Source organism: Platalea leucorodia (assembly GCF_965183815.1).
Source record: "Platalea leucorodia genome assembly, contig: HAP1_HAP1_SCAFFOLD_128, whole genome shotgun sequence".
Lineage (NCBI taxonomy): Eukaryota > Metazoa > Chordata > Aves > Pelecaniformes > Threskiornithidae > Platalea > Platalea leucorodia.
In genome coordinates this window covers 241,830-261,733 of record NW_028121409.1, presented here as the reverse complement: position 1 = coordinate 261,733, position 19,904 = coordinate 241,830, and the positions used below count along the sequence as shown (strand labels likewise).

General features: G+C 58.5%; 1 protein-coding gene across 1 annotated transcript; it reads right to left on the bottom strand.

Moving 5' to 3' along the window:
- Positions 1-137: 137 nt before the first annotated feature.
- LOC309603579 (scavenger receptor cysteine-rich domain-containing protein SCART1-like) lies at positions 138-17,941 on the bottom strand (the record flags this gene model as incomplete). The annotated part of the gene is made up of 6 exons (XM_082338389.1): positions 138-181; positions 8,245-8,559; positions 8,916-9,230; positions 9,317-9,637; positions 10,273-10,578; positions 17,851-17,941. 6 exons carry the CDS (start codon positions 17,939-17,941, stop codon positions 138-140), a joined length of 1,392 nt encoding a protein of 463 aa, XP_082194515.1.
- Positions 17,942-19,904: the final 1,963 nt, after the last annotated feature.

The window sequence follows — 19,904 nt, the reverse complement described above, 5'->3', positions numbered from 1 at the left end:
TTCAATAATCTTCAGTGTTCAATATCTTCAATATCTTCCTTGATGATCTGGATGAGGGGGTTGAGTGCACCCTCAGTAAGTCTGCAGATGACACCAAGTTGGGTGGGAGTGTTGATCTGCTGGAGGGTAGGAAGGCCCTACAGAGGGATCTGGCCAGACTGGATCAACGGGCCCAGGCCAGCTGCATGAGATTCAACAAGGCTCAGTGCCGGGTCCTGCACTTGGGTCACAACAACCCCATGCAGCGCTACAGCCTTAGGAAGGAGTGGCTGGAGAGCTGCCTGGTAGAAGAGGACCTGGGGGTGTTGGTTGACAGCTGCCTGAACATGAGCCAGCAGTGTGCTCAGGTGGCCAAGAGGGCCAATGGCATCCTGGCTTGTATCAGGAATAGTGTGGCCAGCAGGACCAGGGAGGTGATGGTGCCCCTGTACTTGGTACTGGTGAGGCTGCACCTCGAGTACTGTGTACAGTTTTGGGCCTCTCACTCCAAGAAGGACATCAAGGTACTAGAGCGTGTCCAAAGAAGGGCAGCAAAGTTCGTGAAGGGTCTAGAGAACAAGTCTGGTGAGGAGCAGCTGAGGGAGCTGGGGTTGTTTAGTTTGGAGAAGAAGAGGCTGAGGGGAGACCTTATTGCTCTCTACAACTACCTAAAAGGAGGTCATAGCGAGGTGAGGGTCGGTCTCTTCTCCCAAATACCAAGCGATAGCACAAGAGGAAATGGCCTCAAGGTGCGCCAGGGGAAGTTTAGGTTGGATATTAGGGAAAACTTCTTCACTGAAAGGGCTGCCAGGCACTGGCACAGGCTGCCCAGGGAAGTGGCTGAGTTTCCATCCCTGGAGGTATTTAAAAGATGGGTAGACGTGGTGCTTGAGGACATGGTTTAGTGGTGGACTTGGCAGTGCCGGGTTAACGGTTGGACTCGATGATCTTCAGGGTCTTTTCCAACCTTAACGATTCTATGATTCTATGATTCTATAATTTTCTTCATAGCAGCCCGTATGGTGCTATGTGTGGGATTTGTGACCAAAACAGTGTTGACAACACCCCAATGTTGTAGCTAGTGCTGAACTGGGTTTGCACAGCATCAAGGCCTTCTCTGCTTCTCTCTCTTCCTCCGCAGCGACTAAACTCTATTTGTGGATGAGGGAAGAGCAGGGGATGTCATTTAGCAAGGCAAAGCTTTACACTGTGTCTTGGTGTCCATGTGCAGGTTTTGGTAGCGGGGGGGGCTGCAGGGGTGGTGTCTGTGAGAAGAGACCAGGGGCTGCCTCCATGCCAGGCAGAGCTGCTTCCAGCTGGCTCCCAGCAGACCCATCGCTGGCCAAAGCTGAGCCCATCAACGAGGATGGTGGAACCTCTGTGAAAGTGTATTTAAGAAAGGACACAACCGCCAAAGTGGGAGAGGAGTGAGGGAAACAATAGAGGGAGAAACAGCCCTGCAGGCACCACGGTTAGTGAAGAAGGAGGTGCTTCAGGCACCAGAGCAGGTTCCTTGCAGCCCATGGCAGAGAGCACGGTGGAGAAGGTAAGCCCTGCAGTCTGTGGAGGACCCAACACTGGAGATGTAGGATATTTCCTGCAAGAATGGTGGCTTGAGGAGAGCCCATGCTGGAGCAAGTTCGTCTCAAAGGACTGTAGCCTACAAGACGGACCCCATGGGAAAAGTGTGAGAAGGAAGGAGCAGCAGAGAGGACCTGTTCTGGACTGACCACAGCCTCCATTGCCCATCCCCCTGCACTGCTCAGGGGTAGAAGAGTTGGGAACAAAGGGGTGAAGTTGAGCTGGGGAAAACAGGGTGGTGGGAGGGAGGCCTTCCATGGGGAAGGAGATAAGGTCTTCCACCAGCCCCACACTTCTTCCACCCTCAGCCTTTGCAGCTGCCCATGCCTGGCCTGCCCACTTACCCTTGCCACTGTCACATTTGTAGAAGGCCCCCACACATCTTGGCACAGCCAGTGCGAGCTGGCTTCCACCAAACGTGGAGCCCACGGGGCCTTGGAGGCAGGGAGGGGCCAGGTCCCCTCTGCCTGAGGCTGGGCACAGCTTTTCCCTGGGAACCTCCCTGAGGAGCCTCCTCCTGTGTGTCAGCCTGGGGCCTGGCACCGCTGCCACAGGGACAAGGGCTGGGGGGGCAAGGCAGGGCTGAAGTAGCTCAGCTGGGAGAGCGTTAGACTGAAGATCTTAAAGGTCCCTGGTTCAACCCCGGGCTTCAGCAATCATTTTCTCCCTTACATGTTTGCAAAGCCCATCTGCCTTCTTCCAGCCTGCCCCAGCCCTGCTTGCTCCTTCACCTCTTGCCAGAGCACCATCGCGGCTCTGCAGCTGTAGATCTGTGGCTTAGAAGGAGCCTTCCTCCAGCACCAACAGTCCCCAGCCCCTCCCGGGGCAGGACTCTCCCTTCAGAGCTCCTCTGGGGTGGTCTCCAGCTGTCCCGCCTTCCCTGCTCCACAGGGATGGAGATCTCTCCTCTGCGGGGTCTCTGCAAAGACCCTGTCTCTCTCCTCTTTCTCATTCTCAGTGGTGCACAGACTGGTCCCATCCTCACACACCTCCTTCACCTGGACCCCATTTCCCAGACCAGAGGCCACCGTCCCCCAGTCCCAGGGAGACGCACTCCCTGGAGCTGACGCCTCAATGGCAGCATCCTCCCTCCAGAGCTCTGTCCCAGTAAGACCTCTGATGTGCCCAGGACAGCTGACAAAGCCGTGCTGAGGTGCTCTCCAGCTGTCCAGCACCTCCAGAGGACTTTGGCTTTTTTCGTGACTGAGCACAAGTGAGAGGACGGGGAGAGGGAGAGACTGTCTGTCCAAGCAAGGTTACTGTCTGGCCAGCTTTGAGCATGAGCTTGAAAGTGCTTGGCTGCAGGGGCAGTGCCTGCAGGACTCTCACTGCTCCCAAAGAGTCCTTCTAGGTTGCTCCTGAGCAAGAATAGGAGAGTCACTGATAAGGATGGGCCCTGGGGCCATGTGTGCAAAGCAGACTGGATGAGCAGCCCATCCCCTTACCTCCTCCACTCAACCCCTCCAGAAGTTCACGGTGACTGCGGTCTGGTTTTCATTCCCCCAAACCCTCTCTGCCAGGCAGGGGCTCACTGGGGAACAAATCTATGGCACTGGGCAACACAACTGCCCCAGCTGTAGCACCACGAGGACACCACCCCTGCGTGTGGCCAAACCGTCGGCCTTTCAGCTGACACACCCTGCCACAGAGACCCTTAGCCCCAGGGAGACGGAAGCTTGCCCTTCCCCCCACCTCCAGGGATGCTGGGGGGCAGAGGGGTGCAGGGGGAGGTCCAGTGCCTGGATGAGGGGCTGTGAGCTTTCTGCTCCCGTGTCCCCTCCACCGCATGCCCTGGGCTGCCATCAGAGCCTGGGGGCACCTCAGCCCAGGGAGGGCATTTCCCTCAGCCTGTTGCTCTGCTCCTGCTCTGGAGTTGGGGACAGATGTGACACAGAGGGCTGCAGCCCTGGGGTCAGGGGAGGCTCAAGGGAAGGGCTTTGCTCTTCTCCATCAAAACACCCCAGGGTGGGCCAGAGTGTGGGAGCAGCACCTGCAGCAAGAGCCTGCTTCTGCCCCATTGCCCTGCAGAGACGTGCAGGGGCAGTGCTCTGTAGTACAGCCCTGTGCCAGGATCAGGCCCCAGTGCAGAGGCAGTCTGGACTTCCTCCATCTCAGGAGGGTTCAAATGCTGTTTTCTGCACGCCTGAGCAGAGAGAGCCTGTTTCATGGCATTTTGGGGCCTGAACCATCTGGCCCTGCAGGCTGGGTCTGTGCTCTGGAGCAATGCAGGATCATCCCTGTGCCCCACATCTGGGCTTGCTCCTGCAGCTCCCAAGGACCTCCCCGAGGGCGTGACAGTGAGACCCCAACCCTCTGCGCTGCTGCCCCACGCTGGGCAGAGCAAGGCTGTGGGACGTCCATGGGAGAGCAGCGTTTCCAGGGCGAGACCCCCAAGGGGATGGGTGACACCCATGGGCACTGCAAACACAGCTTCCATCCCATGGGAAACCCCCACCGGGGCAGGCTCCAGCCCTGCATCTCCACAGGGAGAGATGGGCCCAGGGCTCCGGATGGAGGGGCTGGCTTGGGACCAGGGGCTGCCAGCAGGAAAGCTCTAGGGACCAGGGCAGAGGGGTGTGTGAGCCTGGGCTCCCCCTGGGCCACCCCCAGGGTCACCCCAGGGCTGGAGGAGCTCCCAGCAGGGAATGGGGCAACACTGCTGTGGGAGAGGAAAGAGCAACTGGGGAACCCCGAGGTGAAGAGATGGACACTCATGGGACCTTGGAGAGAGACATTTTGGCTGGAAACTGTGGCTGCCAGGATGGAAATGGCTCTGTCAGCAGGAATATCCCCAGGGACCATGGGCTCTCACAGCCCCACAATCTGACCCCGAGACTGCTGTCCCTGAGACATGCCCCTTCCCCACCACCACGCCTTTGTGCTCCGCTCCTCCCAGTCAGCCTCAGGGAGACAACCCGACATCGGGCCAGGCAAGCACCAGCTCTGGCTCAAACCCCTAAAGGCTTTTAATAAGTACAAATATGGAGGCATGATGCAAAAACAGGGGAATCAAAGAGAGGAAATGCCCGGCTGTTTCTGATGCCCGTGGGAAAAGGGAGACGGTTCCCTGGTGCTCACGGCTCTCCCAGCTGCACTGACCTCTCCTCCCTCCTGGCTGCACCCAGCTGCATGGCAGGGACGGGCTCTCCTGGCGCGGGGCTCAGGGACTGTTGTGCACTGAGCTCCGGTGGAACAGGCTCTGTGTCCTCAGGGGGATGTGCCAGAGACACCTCTTCAGCATCGTCATAGCCTGTGCTCTCTGGGGAGAGGGACTAGGCATCTCCCTTAGCTCCAGGGGCCCCAGCACGTCTCTGGGAGCACAGCTTTGCCCCTGCAAGCAGCAAGGCAGCCATTGCATGTTCGCCCCATGCTCTCCTCCTCTGTACATCAGCTTCCTCCCTTCTCCTGGGACAGGACTGGTGACAGTCTGGAGATGTTCAGTGCCCTCTCCCACTCCCGTACCCCCAAGGAAAACTCTGGGTGCATTTTCCCCAATCCCATGAGGGCGGGCTATCTGTAGAGCAAGGATTCATCCGGCACCAGGGATGGCAGCCCAGGAACCAGTAGTGCTCTCTTTCCCTCTCACCTCCAGGAGCATCCCTGGGTCCTGCTGCCTTCTCTGGCGCCCTTGCCATTTCCCAGCCTCCCTGCCCAGGGGCAGCATCATCCCCAGGCTCAGAAACCTCCCTGGCATCATCATAGCCATTCGCCGGGTCACCTCCAGGCAGGACAGGGACGTCTGAAAGGAGAGGGGAGCTGGTGACAGGGAGAAGATACATTTGCAGAGCAGAGGATGGGAGGATGTGCAGGGACATGGGGCTCAGACACCGGTGTTGGCAGCACCACAGGAGACACCCCCCCATGTCTTCTCCAACTCCGACGGTGACACTCAGTGACACCGCTGTTCTTCACATGTCTGCAGGGAGGAGAGATCCACTCCTTCCCGCACCCTATTACCTGCTGCTGATCCCGGACCATCCTCCTCCTTGCTGTCCCCGGGGTAGGGCTGCAGCTTGGTCAGGGACCCCTCTGAAGAGGAGCCTGGAGAGAGGCGCAGCGGCTGTTAGGGGAGTGCGCTCTGCTGACCAGGCCTGTGGTCAGTGCTGCTGGGGACAGGGGACCCACAGAGGCAGGGCTGAGTGGGGAGAAGGGCTCAGGACTCACCCTGCTCCCCTGGGACAAACCCTGTCTCAAAGGGGCTCCCAGAGCTGCCCCGGGACAGCCCATTCCCTCCCCCCTCAGGTGTCCCATAGGGGTGCAGGGACAGGCAGAGAGGGGCTGTCCCCAGCTGGGACGGGAAGAACTGGTGGGGAGGAAGCTCCTCTCTTGGGCCCAGGACCTGGCTGCTCTCCCCACAGCCCCCACAGCCCCAGCACTGCAGGGACCATGGACCAGGGGACTGCAAGGGGTCAGCCATGGGTGGGGGGAGAGGGGGAAGAGCCTGGCAGATGTGCCCCCCTGGAGGAACCCACACCCACCTGAGCCACTGAACCTCGCCTGCTTCTCCCACGCCGGGCTGTAACCGATCTCCTCATACATGCCGTCAGGGAAGGGCTCCAAAGCTCTCCCAGAGCCTGTGGACAGCAGCAGGGCTGGCCCAGGGACAGGCAGAGACAAGATGGCATCCCACTCTGCTCCCCCAGCTTTGGTCCTCTGGGCCAGCAGACGGCCATTGCCAGAGCACAGTCCTGCTACCCGAGCCCAGCTCTGCCATTTCTGTCCTTGCCCCATCCCTACCTCCCCCCATGTCTGGACTCTCTCTGCCCTTTGCTGCTGGTGGCCCATGGTCAGGCAGTCAAGGAGGCGGTGCATGGGAATGAAGGCAGCACACACCCTTATCTCCCCAGCTCTGCCTGTGCCACTCACTCACACCTCACAGCACCCCTGGCCTTGCCAGGAGGCATCTTTTCCCGCCACCCGCCTCCGCGCCCAGCCCTGGCGCTTCGCACTTGCCCGGCCAGGAGGGCCAGGACAAGGCAGAGAAGGGCCCCCAGGATGATGCAGATGATGACGGGCAATGAGACACTCCCGCTGGCGGTCGGACGGCCCCGGGTGGGATCTGCATGGCAGGAGCACAAAAAGGGCAGCACCAGGCCTGGGAGAGGTGGGGAGCTGGGACACCCCAGTCCTGACCCCCATTACACCAGGGGTAGACAACCCCAGGAGTGAGTCATGAGGAAGATCCCACCCTGATGGGGAAATGCCAACCCCCCGCCCCACTGCTATCCCAGTGCCTCCTCCTGGGAGTTTCACATCCTGGCAAGGAGACACTTCCTTCCCACCATGGGTCACAGCTGGACATGAGAAGAACCAGCGCCGGTGCGGAGGACAGGTTACCTGGTCGGGGGGTTGCAGCTGCTGTCCTGGGTACAGCTGTAGAAGAGAAGAAGGAGAGCTGGGCTGAGAGGGTGGGTGTTCAAAGTCTCCTCTCTGACATGCTGTGTGTGCAGGTGTGCACATGTATCCCTGACACAGCCCACCCAAATTGCCCCTCCTGCAAAAATCGTCAGGGTGGCCAGGACAGAGCCCAGGGCCCTGCTCTGGGTATTGGGCAGGATGGCGCAGGCAGCCCAGGAGATGCCCCTGGGGGCTGCAGGGCCCTGCAGGCAGAAGCCAGAGGACATCCAGCCCCACAGAGGCTGCAGCCCACTTGGCACCAGGCTCCCAGGCTGCACAAGGATGGCCTTGCTCGCAGGAGCTCTGCCAGTAGCTCCATCAAGGGTCCCAGCCCTGCCACTCACCTGAGCAGCGCACGGCAGCATCCTCCTTGTGCCGGCAGGCACCGCTGTCCCCAGGCCGAGCCCAGCAGTCCTGCAGAGATGGCTCTGTCCCCCGGCACTCCACCTGCTCCAGCCAGATGGGGCCCGTCCCCTCCCCAAACGCAGCCTCGCCCAGGGCAGACACCGCAGGGCCACAGCCCAGCTGCCTGCAGGCCACCTCGGCATCCTGCATGTCCCAGGAGTCGTCGCACACCGTCCCCCAGGAGCCGCGGTGCCAGACCTCCACTCTGCCCGAGCACCCACTCTCGCCTCCCACGGCACGAATCTTCTCCCTGTCTGGAGAAGGCAGAGACCTCCCAGGGCACCGGGACAGCAGGCAGAGCCCTGCCAGGCCAGAGGGGCATGCAGAGGAGCAGCTACCTGTGCAGCTCGTGGAGTTTGGGCACATGGTCCCCAGGGCTGGGGGTGTTTCTGGCCGACTCCCTGCAGAAGAAAATGCTGCGGTGAAGGGGCTGCTGAAGGGGGTCGTGCAGCAGAGCGTGGGGCTGAGCTCTGCTCACGCCTCCCCGTGCCGCCTCGCTCACGGCAGCAGCTGAACCCCAGTCATTCAGGGGACACGCACGGCAATGTGGGGGACCCTGACTGCTCAGCCCCAGAGGGACCCTGGTTCACAGAGCAGCAGGAGGGTGTCCATGGAGGGGACGCTCCTTGGAGCCCTGGCTGGGCTCTTCTGAGACCTCGCCTGCAGACACCTCTGCCTGTCCCGGGCGCTGCTGGGAGCCTGGCTGGCAACTGCTGGGGAATGTGTGGGGCTCTGAGAGCTGAAGTCCCATTTGTGCCACCACAAGCAGCAGGGTCTGGCCCGTAAAGTCAAAGCCCCTGTGGGCCCTGTCTCTGCGCTTGACTGTGCCCAGCAGGGAGCAGGAGCTGGGGGGATGCTGGTGCCCGGGGAGCTCCGAATTACCATTGCAGGTGATGTGGGTTTCGTCTCGCAGGTCATCACACGACTGTGGGTCCCAGGGAGCAGAAGGACACTGCCAGAAGGAGCTGTTTCTCTCCCCACACTCCACGCGATCCAGCCAGGTGAGGCCAGACACCCTACCATAGGGCAGGCGTGTTTCCAGGGTCCCTTCATCCCCACAGCCCAGCTCCTTGCATGCCAGCGACACCGTTTTGGGAGTCATTGAGTTGGAGCAAACGGTCCCCCATGTGCCATTGTAGAACACCTGCAGGCGCCCGGAGCAGTTGGTGCTGTTGTGCAGCCTCAGGGCCATGAAATCTGGGAGGAAAGAGCCCAGAGGGGAACAGGCTGGTCTGGGGCTATGGGAGCAGAGAAGCCTCTTCACCCCCCAGGCCCTCAGCCAGGCAGAGGCACGGCCAGCAAGTCACCCTTTTGCCAGGGGCAGAGAGAAGTCCCTGACGGACAGACACCCATGCCCTCCGCGCTAACCCTTGGGGACAGCTCAGCTTACAAGGGGCCCCCAGTGGGACCGAGGGGGTTTGTGCATGGGTGTCCCCAGGACAGGCTCAGGCAGGGGCTCAGAGGCAGCCAGGGACAGCCTCGGCCGTTGACGGCTCTCCCCTTGTCCCCGTCTCCCTGGGCACTGGGCTCCCACCACAGCTCCCAGCACAGACCTGAGCAGACGACTCCTGCGTCCTCTTTGTGCCCGCAGTCGTGCTGCCCCCAGGACCCTGCCGGGCAGTCCCAGAGAGCAGCTTCGGCCCCGGAGCAGTTCACGCTGTCCAGCCATATCTGACCGGAGCCTTCCCCGAACTGAGCGGAGCCAACCGCCTTCACCGCCCCTCCGCAGCCCAGCTGGTGGCAAACGACGGCAGCATCAGACAGGTCCCATTGGTCATCGCAGACAGTCCCCCAGCTGCCCTGGTGGTAGATCTCCACTCTCCCAGCACAGCGCCCGGGCCCGTTCACCAGCCGGACCTGCCGGCTCCCTGCAGCAGGAAGAAACCCCAGCTGCCATCAGGGGCCGGCTGCCCACCCAGCCCAGAGCCTGGGGGGCCTGTGCAGTGCCACTCACCCCAGCAAACGACCCCCACGTCCTCTGCAATCCCTGCTGCCAGCGCGCTCATGGGCAGGGAGGTGTTGCATTGGGTCAGGTTGGCCTCGTGCCCTGCGCACCGGACCCCTCGCAGCCCCACGGGACCCGTCCCTCTCTGAGGCTTCGGGGGGTTGTAGGCTCTCTCTGCCTCTCCGCACCGCAGCTGCCGGCACACCACGCTGGCCTCCTGCATGTCCCACTGCTCATCCAGGACTCGGCCCCACGTCCCGCGCTGCAAGATCTCCACTCGCCCGTCGCACCGGCTCCCTCCACCCACCAGCCGCAGGGCTGTGGAGCTGCCTGGGCCTGGGGAGAGCAGCCATGCCCCAGCCCTCAGCAGCACCAGGCAGCCCACAAACCTGCAGCACCTCTCCAGGCTCTCCAACCCTCACAACCCCCTGCAGCTCACCCGTTCGCCCCCAGCCCTCTGCGGTCAGCTTCAGGAGCAGCTTTCCACAGGCTTGCTTCCCCAGTCCCTGAGCCTTCCTGAGCAAGACCCTCTCTTTGCTCTTGGTGGGGCAGAGCCACCCAACACGTCCCTGCTGAGGCAGATGGGGCAGCTCCCGCAGGAGGGAGCAGCAGCCGGCGGTGGCCTGGGGACAGGCAGCCCCAGGACAAGCCTTGCCTCACCTCAGCGCTGGCATTGGCACTGCTGAGCCATGGGGCAGAGTACACATGCCTCTGCCCCTCTGCATCCCTGGGGATCTGGGCCTGGGAGCCTGTGTCCCTGGCAGGGAGCAGAGCAAGGGGGGCCTTTCCGATCAAACAGGACAAGTTTGGGCCTGATCCCCTGTGTGGGGCAGAGATTCCTGGTGAAGCTAGGGTTTCTTTCGTCAGAAATTCACCCTGCTGCTACCATGAGGTCCTCTGCTTTGGGTGGCCATGTCACACCCAAGGGACAAATGGAGTTAACACAGCATTGTCCCAGCACTCACCTGAGCAAATCACAGCAGCATCGTTCTCATGGGAGCACGGTGAGGCCCCCAGGGCGGTCACTGGGCACTGTCCCAGGTGGGCTTCAGTTCCATCACAGTGGAATGAATCTCTCCAGACAGGTCCCGTGCCTCTCCCAAAATGCCCTCCTCTGGGAATGGACTCAGCAAACCCGCAGTCGAGGTGACGACAGAGAACGTGGGCGTCCGAGAGATCCCAGCGGGAGGCACAGAGGGTGCCCCAGGTCCCCAGCACATAGACCTCCACCCTCCCCTCACACGCCGTGCTGCCGTTCACCAGCCTGAACCCTGTGTCATCGGGAACAGAGAAGGATGAGACAGGGCAGACTTGTGCTCTCACTTCTTCAGGAGCTGGAGGAGCAGCCAAATGGAGGAAAGCCTGTCTTTCTCCTCCTTCTGCACAATTTTAAGGCTGCAGACAACCACATCACCCCTCCAGCCCTCACACCCAGCACAGCATGGCACTGCCCCGGCCCTGCTCCCCTTGGCCCCAGCACACCCCCAGATATGGAACACCCCACCCTCAGTCCTTACGTGTACAGGTGACACCAGTGGCGTTCGTGTGGGCGCAGGGCTGGTCTCTGCGGGATCCCCTGGGGCAGGAGATGAGAAGGGATTCATTCCCCACACACTGCAGCTCTCTGTCCCACATGGCACCAACACCTTCTCCAAAGTGAGCTGCCCTGGGCACAGACAGGGCTGCGCCACACTGCAACTCCCCGCAGACCACGTCGGCAGCTTTGGGACCAAAGTCTGAGTCACAGACAGGTTTCCACTCATTCCCATCACGGATCTCCACGCGTCCTGAGCAGGGGCTCTCCCCTCCGACCAGCCGGACAAATCCTGGAGCAATCAAAGTCCCCGGAGAGTTCCCAGAGCCCTCTGGCAGTTACATGCCCACGTCCCACCTGGTCTGCAAGGTGGCCACAGGCACAGAGCCCCACAACCCTACCAGCAGCTCCCAGGGGCTGCTGATGGCACAAAGACACCAGGGACACCCTGCCGCTCCTCAGACATCAGCACAGCACTTGTGGCCTTGCTTCTTCCCCAAACCCCCAGCCGTAGGCACTGCTCGGACCAACTGCCGCCATTTTGGAGACCCTGGGCTTCCTGGCAGCACTGCGAGCACTTGGGGCCCAGGGAGACTGGCCAAGGCACTGTTGGCTGCTGCAGCCTGATCTGCCCACTGAGCTCAGGGCCTGGCTGAGGAACCCTTGGAATTCCCAGTAACACACCCTTCCCTCAGGGCGGTCTCAGGCTGTTGGGGCACTGCTGTTAGATGGGCCATTTCACGGGGTACAGCTATGGCACAGCTCTATGTACAGTCAGTGTCTGTGCCAGCCCCCACTCTGGCACCTGCTGAGGGACGGGGTCCTCAGCCAGGGCCAGAGTGCACTGCCAGGCACGCACATCCCCATCAACGGCCAGGCAGAGGGCAGGAGAGCGGGCAGAGGGGCAGCCCTGGGCTGACACGAGCTCCCGGTGCAAGGACAGGCACCGAGGACAGTGCAAGTGCTGGCAAAGCCCCTGTGGCACAGGGCAGCTGGGGCTGGGGGAGGCAGGAGAGGCTGGGCAGCGGGTCAGCACTGACAGCACGGGGCCATGTCCACGTGGGCTGGCTCTCGCGGGGTGACCCTGGGAGAGGAATGGGGTGCCATGTGCCCCACCCTGCTCCTCTGCTCAAGGCCAGCGCTTTCCCCCTCTGAGCAGCCCCTTTGCTTAGGCCGAGGGACTCATGCCTGCCAGGAGGCACAACCCAAAAGTCCCTGACCACTCTGTGCCCTTCCCCGGAGCTGTGGGTGGCCACATGAGCCACTCTCGGTGCCTCTGGCATGGGGGGACCTGGCCCCTGGCAATGCCAGACAGGTCCTGGCTGAATGGGAGGAGAAAGATGGGCACCAACGGACACCAAGGGGCAGGGAGGGGGTTTCACCTGAGCCCCAGGCACCAATGGAGGGTGGGCTGAGCCCCCTCAGGGACCAGGAAGGGTGTGCGCACCCAGGGTGGGCTCTCACGGGGCTTTCCTCAGGCACTGGCAAACGCAGCAACATATGTGCCAACTCAGCAGTGCTAACGGCCACACTGGGCCCTGATCTGGTGTCTGCTCATTTCTTCCTGAGGGCACAGCCAGTTCCCTCCCCGCATCCTGGCCCCAAATGTAGGGAACAGGAATGGCCCCTTACCTGAACACGTCACTCCAGCATCCCAACGGTGATAACAGTTGTTTTGACCCCATCCACTGTGTGTGCAGTCAGACAGGGCAGACTCAGAGCCATGACAGCCAACTTTAGACATCCAAATGGGGCCAGATCCTGGCCCAAAGTGTGCATCCTCATGAGCTTCAACAGCAGACCCACAGCCCAGCTGCTTGCAAACCACTGCAGCATCGTTCATGTCCCAGGAGATATCACACACGGTCCCCCACTGGCCCTGGTGTTTCACCTCCACTCTCCCAGCACAGCGCCCGCCGCCAGCCTCCAGCCTCACCTCCGCAGCCCCTTCAAACACCAAAACACGGGACCCGTCAGGAGAGGGCCGAGCCCCAGGCTGCAGCTCTGGGAGTCGAGTCACAGCACCAGGCTGGGAGCCCTCTCCTCTCTGAGCTGTGCCTGGGGAAGTGTGGGGGTCCCTCCTCTCCCCACGGGCTGTGCAGGCTGGGGGGGCCAACTCCAGCCCTGCTGGGTCATTCGCTGCCCCACAGCCCTTGGCACCTCCTCCCACTCCAACAGCCCCCTGCCCATGCCCACCCACACACCGTGCCCCCAGGCCCTGCACAGGGCACCGTCTCCTCCCCAGCCAAGCACACCCTGGAAAGCCCCATGCCCCCAGGCCCGCAGCTTCCCCTGCCCACCACCTGCCCTGCCACCACCCAAACCCACACCACCCCCAGGGCTTTCCATGTCCTCAGGGAGCACCGAGATGATCCCACGGATCCCCCCCAACCCATATCGTCTCCTTGCCCCAGGCATCAGCCCAACTCTTGTGCTTGACCGAGGCCCCCAGGAAGGAAACTTCTCTGCCACCCGTGGGTGCAAACAGCCCAGGCCCCTTCTCTCTGTGGGGCACAAACTGCCTTCCTGGGGTCGGGGTTCCCCTGCACCCTGGGGCAGTGAGCAGCACACAAACCCTCCAGGGCACCCTGGAGATTGGCTGTGCCCTGGGGATTGCTGAGTGCTGCCATCACCACCTGGGCCACTGCCAGCCCAGGTCCAAAAAGGGTTACCCATAATAGGGCTGTCTATAAATGCAGGCAGGCATGGGCTGCCTTAAACACAGAGAGGCACGGGGAAAGGCACAAGGTCCATGGACCTGAGCACCTTCTGACCCTTGTCCCAGTGGAGCCTGGAAAGAAACCCCATTCCCAAAGGGATCCCGATGACCCCGCTGGTACCCGCTGGCCCTGGGCTGTGAGACAAGGGAACCGGCACTTACCCCTGCACAGCTGCACCCAGAGCAGCAGCCACAGCACCCGGGGGGACAGGAGTGCCTCCATTCCCATCCTGAGCCTCCTGCCCTGCTGGCACAGCCCTGCTGCGCCCCACTCCCTGCCACGGCTCCTGGGGACTCATGGGGACAACGACTATGGGAGGGTAATATATCTCTGCAGATGCCGACCCAGCTGCAGGAGGAGCCAATCAAAGCAGCAGCAGCACCTTTTGAGACGTTATCGGGAACCATCTCCCCTCTGACACAGCCCAGCCCTCCAATGAACTTCTCCAGCGCCATTCATGACCATATATGAGGGACATATGTGTCCCGCTGCCAGTGTCATGGTCACTGCAGCAGGAGAGCGTCATGGGAGAAGCTGTGTAGAGGGGAAATGAGTCCATCACCCCTTGCACCCTGCTGTGGGGACTGCGAGCACTGAGCATCTTCTACGCTGGGCTCATCCAAGAGCCCAAGAGGCAGCTGTCCAGCCACCACTGAGCTGTGGGAAGCAGGGAGCTGGGACTGCACTGGGGTCTGTGTCAGGCTGGGAAGGAAACAGCCCCTGCCCCTGCTACAGACCCCACTGTGCTGGGAGCAGCAGCTGGGCAAGGGCCTTGGGCAGGGGAAGAGCTCCATCCCAGGAGGGCTGGCTCGCCCGTCCCTCCCTGCACAGCCCCACCCTGGGTCCCTCGCAGGAGCCTGAGCTGGGCCATGGCCTTGCCCTGGCAGCAGACCTGCAGCCCAGAGGCTCCGTCAGGCCCCTGACTCTCAGCCTGTCCCGAGGGGCCGTTCTTCCCCACAGGCGCATCGGGAGCTGGAGCCTGCAGGTGGACAAACCACAGCCCCCGTGGCCTTGCAGCGCTCGCCGCGCTCCCCGCGCAGCGCAGCGCCCGGGCAGGAAGTCTGTGGTTTCCTCCTGGCACCGTGCCCAGGCACATCCCTGCGGTGCCCCCGAGCCACCCCCACCCCGACTGCTCCAGCCAGGGCTGCAGGGGCTGCTCCTTCGGCCTCGCAGACACGGGGCCGGGCAGCTCCCGGCCCCCGGCATGCCCCGCTGATGCACACGGCCGCTGTGCACCGAGCCCCACGGCCACGCGGTGCCATCGGTGACGGGACCTCAGACCCTCCTCCTGCCACAGCTGTGTGCTTCTGAGTTATAGTGACGGTGACCTCACACCCTCCTACAGCCACCACTGGGTGCTCAGCAGTTATAGTGACGGTGACCTCACACCCTCCTACAGCCACCACTGGGTGCTCAGCAGTTATAGTGACGGTGACCTCACACCCTCCTACAGCCACCACTGGGTGCTCAGCAGTTATAGTGACGGTGACCTCACACCCTCCTGCTGCCATCGCTCTCTGCTCCAGAGTTACAACTGTCACTGTGTGTGCGCTGTGCACGGGCTTCTGCTGCTGATGGTTCTTCCAAAAATTCATGTTTGGGTGGGGTCAAAATACTATTTTGATGACATCAGAAGCACCCACACAAGCCATATGCCTGCTCTTGGCCTATAAGCTGATCCCGTACTCATGAAATCACAAGCTCGTACACAAGCCATGTGCATGCTCCCGGCCTATCCATCACTCAGCCACAGGTGATGTCATAACATCTAAACCTGCCACGTGCCTGCTTCGGGCCTATCAGGTGTTCCGACACCAATGACCCAACACCTACACAAACACCTACACAAGCCATTGTTCTGCTCCTAACCTCCCAGCTACTCAGGCACCAGTGACACCACAGCAACCTACACCAGCCATGGCCCTGCTCCTGGCCTATCAGCTACCAGGGCAGCAGTGACTTCACAAGCACTTACACAATCCATGGGCATCTTTCTTGCCCATCAGCTAATCATCGGTCACAAATGACCTTGCAAACACCTACACAAGACAGGTGCTTACTCCTGGCCTACCAGCTTCTCAGGCACCTGTGACCTCAAAATGTCCAGCACAAGACATGTTTCTCCTGGCCTACCAGCTTCTCAGGCACCACTGACATCACAAAGACATTCACAAGCCATGTGCCAGCTCCTGGCCTATCATCTGCTCAGGTACCAGTGACCTCACAAGCACTTACACAGTCCATAGGCCTGCTCCTGGCCTACTAGCTCCTCAGGCAGGAGTGACCTCAGAAGCACAGACACAAGCCATGGGCCTGCTCCTGGCCTAGCAGCTACTCAGGCAGCAGAGCCCTCACAACAAGCTGCACATGCCATGGGTCAGCCCCTGGCCTGTCGTCTGAGAGTGACCTCACAAGTACGTATCTGCCCATTTGCCATGTACTTGCCTTTGGGCTACTCAGGCTCCGGTGACCTCACAAGCACATACCAACGTATTTCCTATGTACTCATGTGGTGATATATTTTATATATGTCGTTATATATATTATATAATATATATATATTTTATATATCATATTATACATATTATAATATATTTTAATATAATTTTCATATTATATAATTATAATACTAATCATAGTATATAGAATTATATAATTATATTATAATAAGAATTTTACTTTTATTATATTATGCTATTATAATATAATATTATAATAATTATTATAATATATTTTATTATAATATATTTACATTATTATATATTATATATTATATATTATAAAATATTATGATCTCATATATTTTACGTATTATAGTGTATATAATAATATTTATTATATATATTATATATATAATATATATATGTGGTGATATATATTCAATATCGTGTGGCAAATGAGTCTGTTATTCCTTGGAGGTGGCCGTAGCCCTTGGGCACGTTCCAGCTTGTCCACGCCCCACAACCTTTCGGGCACCCCTCTGCCCTCCTGAAGCCCCCCCCACCCCAGACCTGTCAGGGCTTGTTCTGCAGCCTGGGAAAGTGGGGGACCCCGACCTGGCCTCTTCCTTTTGTTTCTCTTCCCATTTAAACTTTAAGTGCTCACTCCATTTGCTCTTACTAAAAAAAGGTTTTAACCATTTTATATCTATATATTTATAGCTCTATATATTTGCTTTCTATAGCTTTATAAATGTTTATATATATACATATAAGTCCATACTTAAATATACATAGGATTATATTAAAATATTGTACCTATTTAGAAATAAATAAAATATGTATTTATACGTATTTTTACAATTATTTATTAATACATATATATTGTATAAATGTATATATTTTTATATCTGAGCACTTCCTGGACCAAAGGAGGTGGGCAGCCAATCACAGGGCTGCCTGAGAACACGTGGCTATGAACGTGTCATGAAATGGCTGTCAGCCAATCACAATGCAGGATGAAAAGAGGTGGGGAACGAGGCTGTCAGAAGTGGCAGCCTCCCTGTAGGAAATGACAGGGGGCTTCCTTTGGGACGTGCCCCTGGGGACACCGGGACGGGTGGCCGGTCCTGCTAGCCAATCACAGGGGCTGCCTGAGAACACACGGCTGTGACGGTGTCGAGACATGGCCATTAGCCAATCACAGAGCAGGATGAGCTTTAACAAAAGGGCAGCTCACTGCCATGGAATGGCGGCACCCTGTCCCAAAATGGCGGCCAACCCAAAATGGCGGCCCCTGTGGATGCAGGGGAAGGGCCTTCCGGGTCTGATGTATCTCTGGGCCAAGCGGCAGGGGTGGCCGGTCCTGCCAGCCAATCCCAGCGGAGCACATGGCCGGCAGAGCAGAGCGACTTCCGGGGCACAGGGCCCCTGCGGGTGCTGGGAGGGGGCGGGGCTTCCAGCGGAAGCGGGTGGGTGGGGCCCCTGTCCCGTCGTGTCTCCCGCAGCAGCGGTGCCCGTGCTCTGGCCTGTTCCAGGGCAGGGATCCCAACAGGCACCGGGAAGGCCCGTGGGGAGGTGAAAATGCTTCTTGGGAGCCGTGGGCAGAGAAGGGCTCACGGTGGGGTCAGAGCTCCCGGCTTTGTGCCGGACGTAAGACCTTTCCCAACTTCAAGCCTGCGCACACATCTCGCAACAAAGAAAGAAGCCCATAAGCCTCAAAACATCATATTGCACAGTTCATGGCAGTCAGTCAAAGTCCGCAGTGAGTGAAAAAATGGGAAACATCACGCTCATTTTTAAAAATGGAAAAAAGGAGGACTCTGGGAACTACCGAACAGTCAATCTCACCTCCGTGCTTGGTAACATAATGGAACAGAACCTCCCGGAAGACGTGTTGAAAGAAATGGAAGACAGGGAGGTGATTAGAGAAAGTAAACATGGCTTTACCAAGGACAAATCATGCCTGACTGATCTTGTGGCCTTCTGTGATAGAGAAACTGCATCAGGGGACAAGGGAAGAGCTATGAATGTCATCTACCTAAACTTCTGTAAGGCCTTTCATACGGTGCCCCAAGCATTCTTGCCTGTAAATTGGAGAGATATGGGATTGACAGATGGACTATTACATGGATAAGGAACTGGCAGGACGGCCACATCCAAGTAGTCACTGAACTCAATGTCCAAGTGGAAACCAGTAACAAGTGGTGTCCCTCAAGGGTCCCTGCTGGGACCAGTACTATTTAGCATCTTCATCAGTGACACAGACAGTGGCATTGAGTGCATCCTCAGCAAGTCTGCAGATGACACCAAGCTGAGTGGTGCAGTTGATACTCTACAGAGAAGTGATGCTATCCAGAGGGACCTTGACAGGCTGCAGGAGTAGGCCCATGTGAACCTCATGAAGTTCAACAAGGCCAAGTGCAAGGTCCTGCACCTGGGTGGGGGAAATACCCCAAATCAGCACAGACTGGGGGATGAAGGGATTGGGAGCAGCCTGAAGGGAAGGACTTGGGGATACTGGTGGGTGACAAATTGGACATGAGCCTTCAGTGTGTGCTCATAGCCCAGAAAGCCAAGCGTATTCTAGGCTGCATCAAAAGAAGCTTGGCTGGCAGGTTGAGAGAGGTGATTCTGCCCCTCTACTCTGCTCTGGTGAGACCCAGCCTGGAGCACTGCACCCATCTCTGGGGTCCTCAGCACAAGAACGACATGGACCTGTTAGTGCGGGTCCAGAGGAGGGCCGCAAAAATGATCAGAGGGCTGGAACACTTCTCCTATGAAGAAAGGCCAAGAAAGTTGGGATTGTTCATCCAGGAGAAGAGAAGGCTCTGGGGATACCTTCTGGCAGTCCTTCAATATATGAAGGGGGGTTACAGGAAATACGGAGAGAGACTTTTACCAAGGCCTGTAGTGACAGGACAAGGGGCAATGGTTTTAAACGGAAAGAGGGTAGATCTAGACTGAATATAAGGAAGAAAGTTTTACGATGAGGGTGGTGAGACACTGGAGGGGACACAGCTGGGACAGCTGACGCAACTGACCCAAGGGATATTCCATACCATATGACGTCATGCTCAGCAATAAAGCCTGGGGGAAGAAGAAGAAAGGACGTTCGGAGTGATGGCATTTGTCTTCCCAAGTAACCGTTATGTGTGATGGAGCCCTGCTTTCCTGGAGGTGGCTGAACACCTGCCTGCCGATGGGAAGCAGTGAATGAATTCCTTGTTTTGCTTTGCTTGTGCACGCGGCTTTTGCTTTACCTATTAAACTGTCTTTTTCCCAACCCACGAGCTTTCTCTCTTTTACCCTTCTGATACTCTCCCCCATCCCGCCAGGGAGGAGTGACCGAGTGGCTGTGTGGGGCTTAGCTGCCCTCTGGGGTTAAACCACGACAATGGGAATAGTTAGCAAGTTGCTCAAGGATGACTTCCCCTTGCTGAATCCATGCTGACTACTCCTGATGACTTTCTTATCGTTCATGTGCCTGGCAATGGTTTCCAGCATTAGCTGCTCCATCACCTTCGCAGGAATGGAGGGGAGTCTGACTGGCCTGTAGTTCCATGCGTCCTACTTTTCTTTCTTGAAGACAGGAGTGACATTTGCTTTCCACATCTGTGCTCTGGACCTCGTTATATGGCTGTCCTCTGTGCCTCTGTGCATCAGCTGAGGTCTGGCACTTGGCAGGTGATGGTGTTATGCCATTGTACATCCCATAAAGGTGTGGCCAGCTCTAAAAAAGGGATGACATGATGGAAGTGATAGCAGGCGTGGCCATTTCTTCATGGCAAAGAAATAATAGGCTGATCTATCCAGCTTCTCCAACCTTCATTGCTCCAAGCTCCCTTTAGATATGGAATGTAGATGTACAATATGACGATATAAATGTGTCACCAGAACACAGT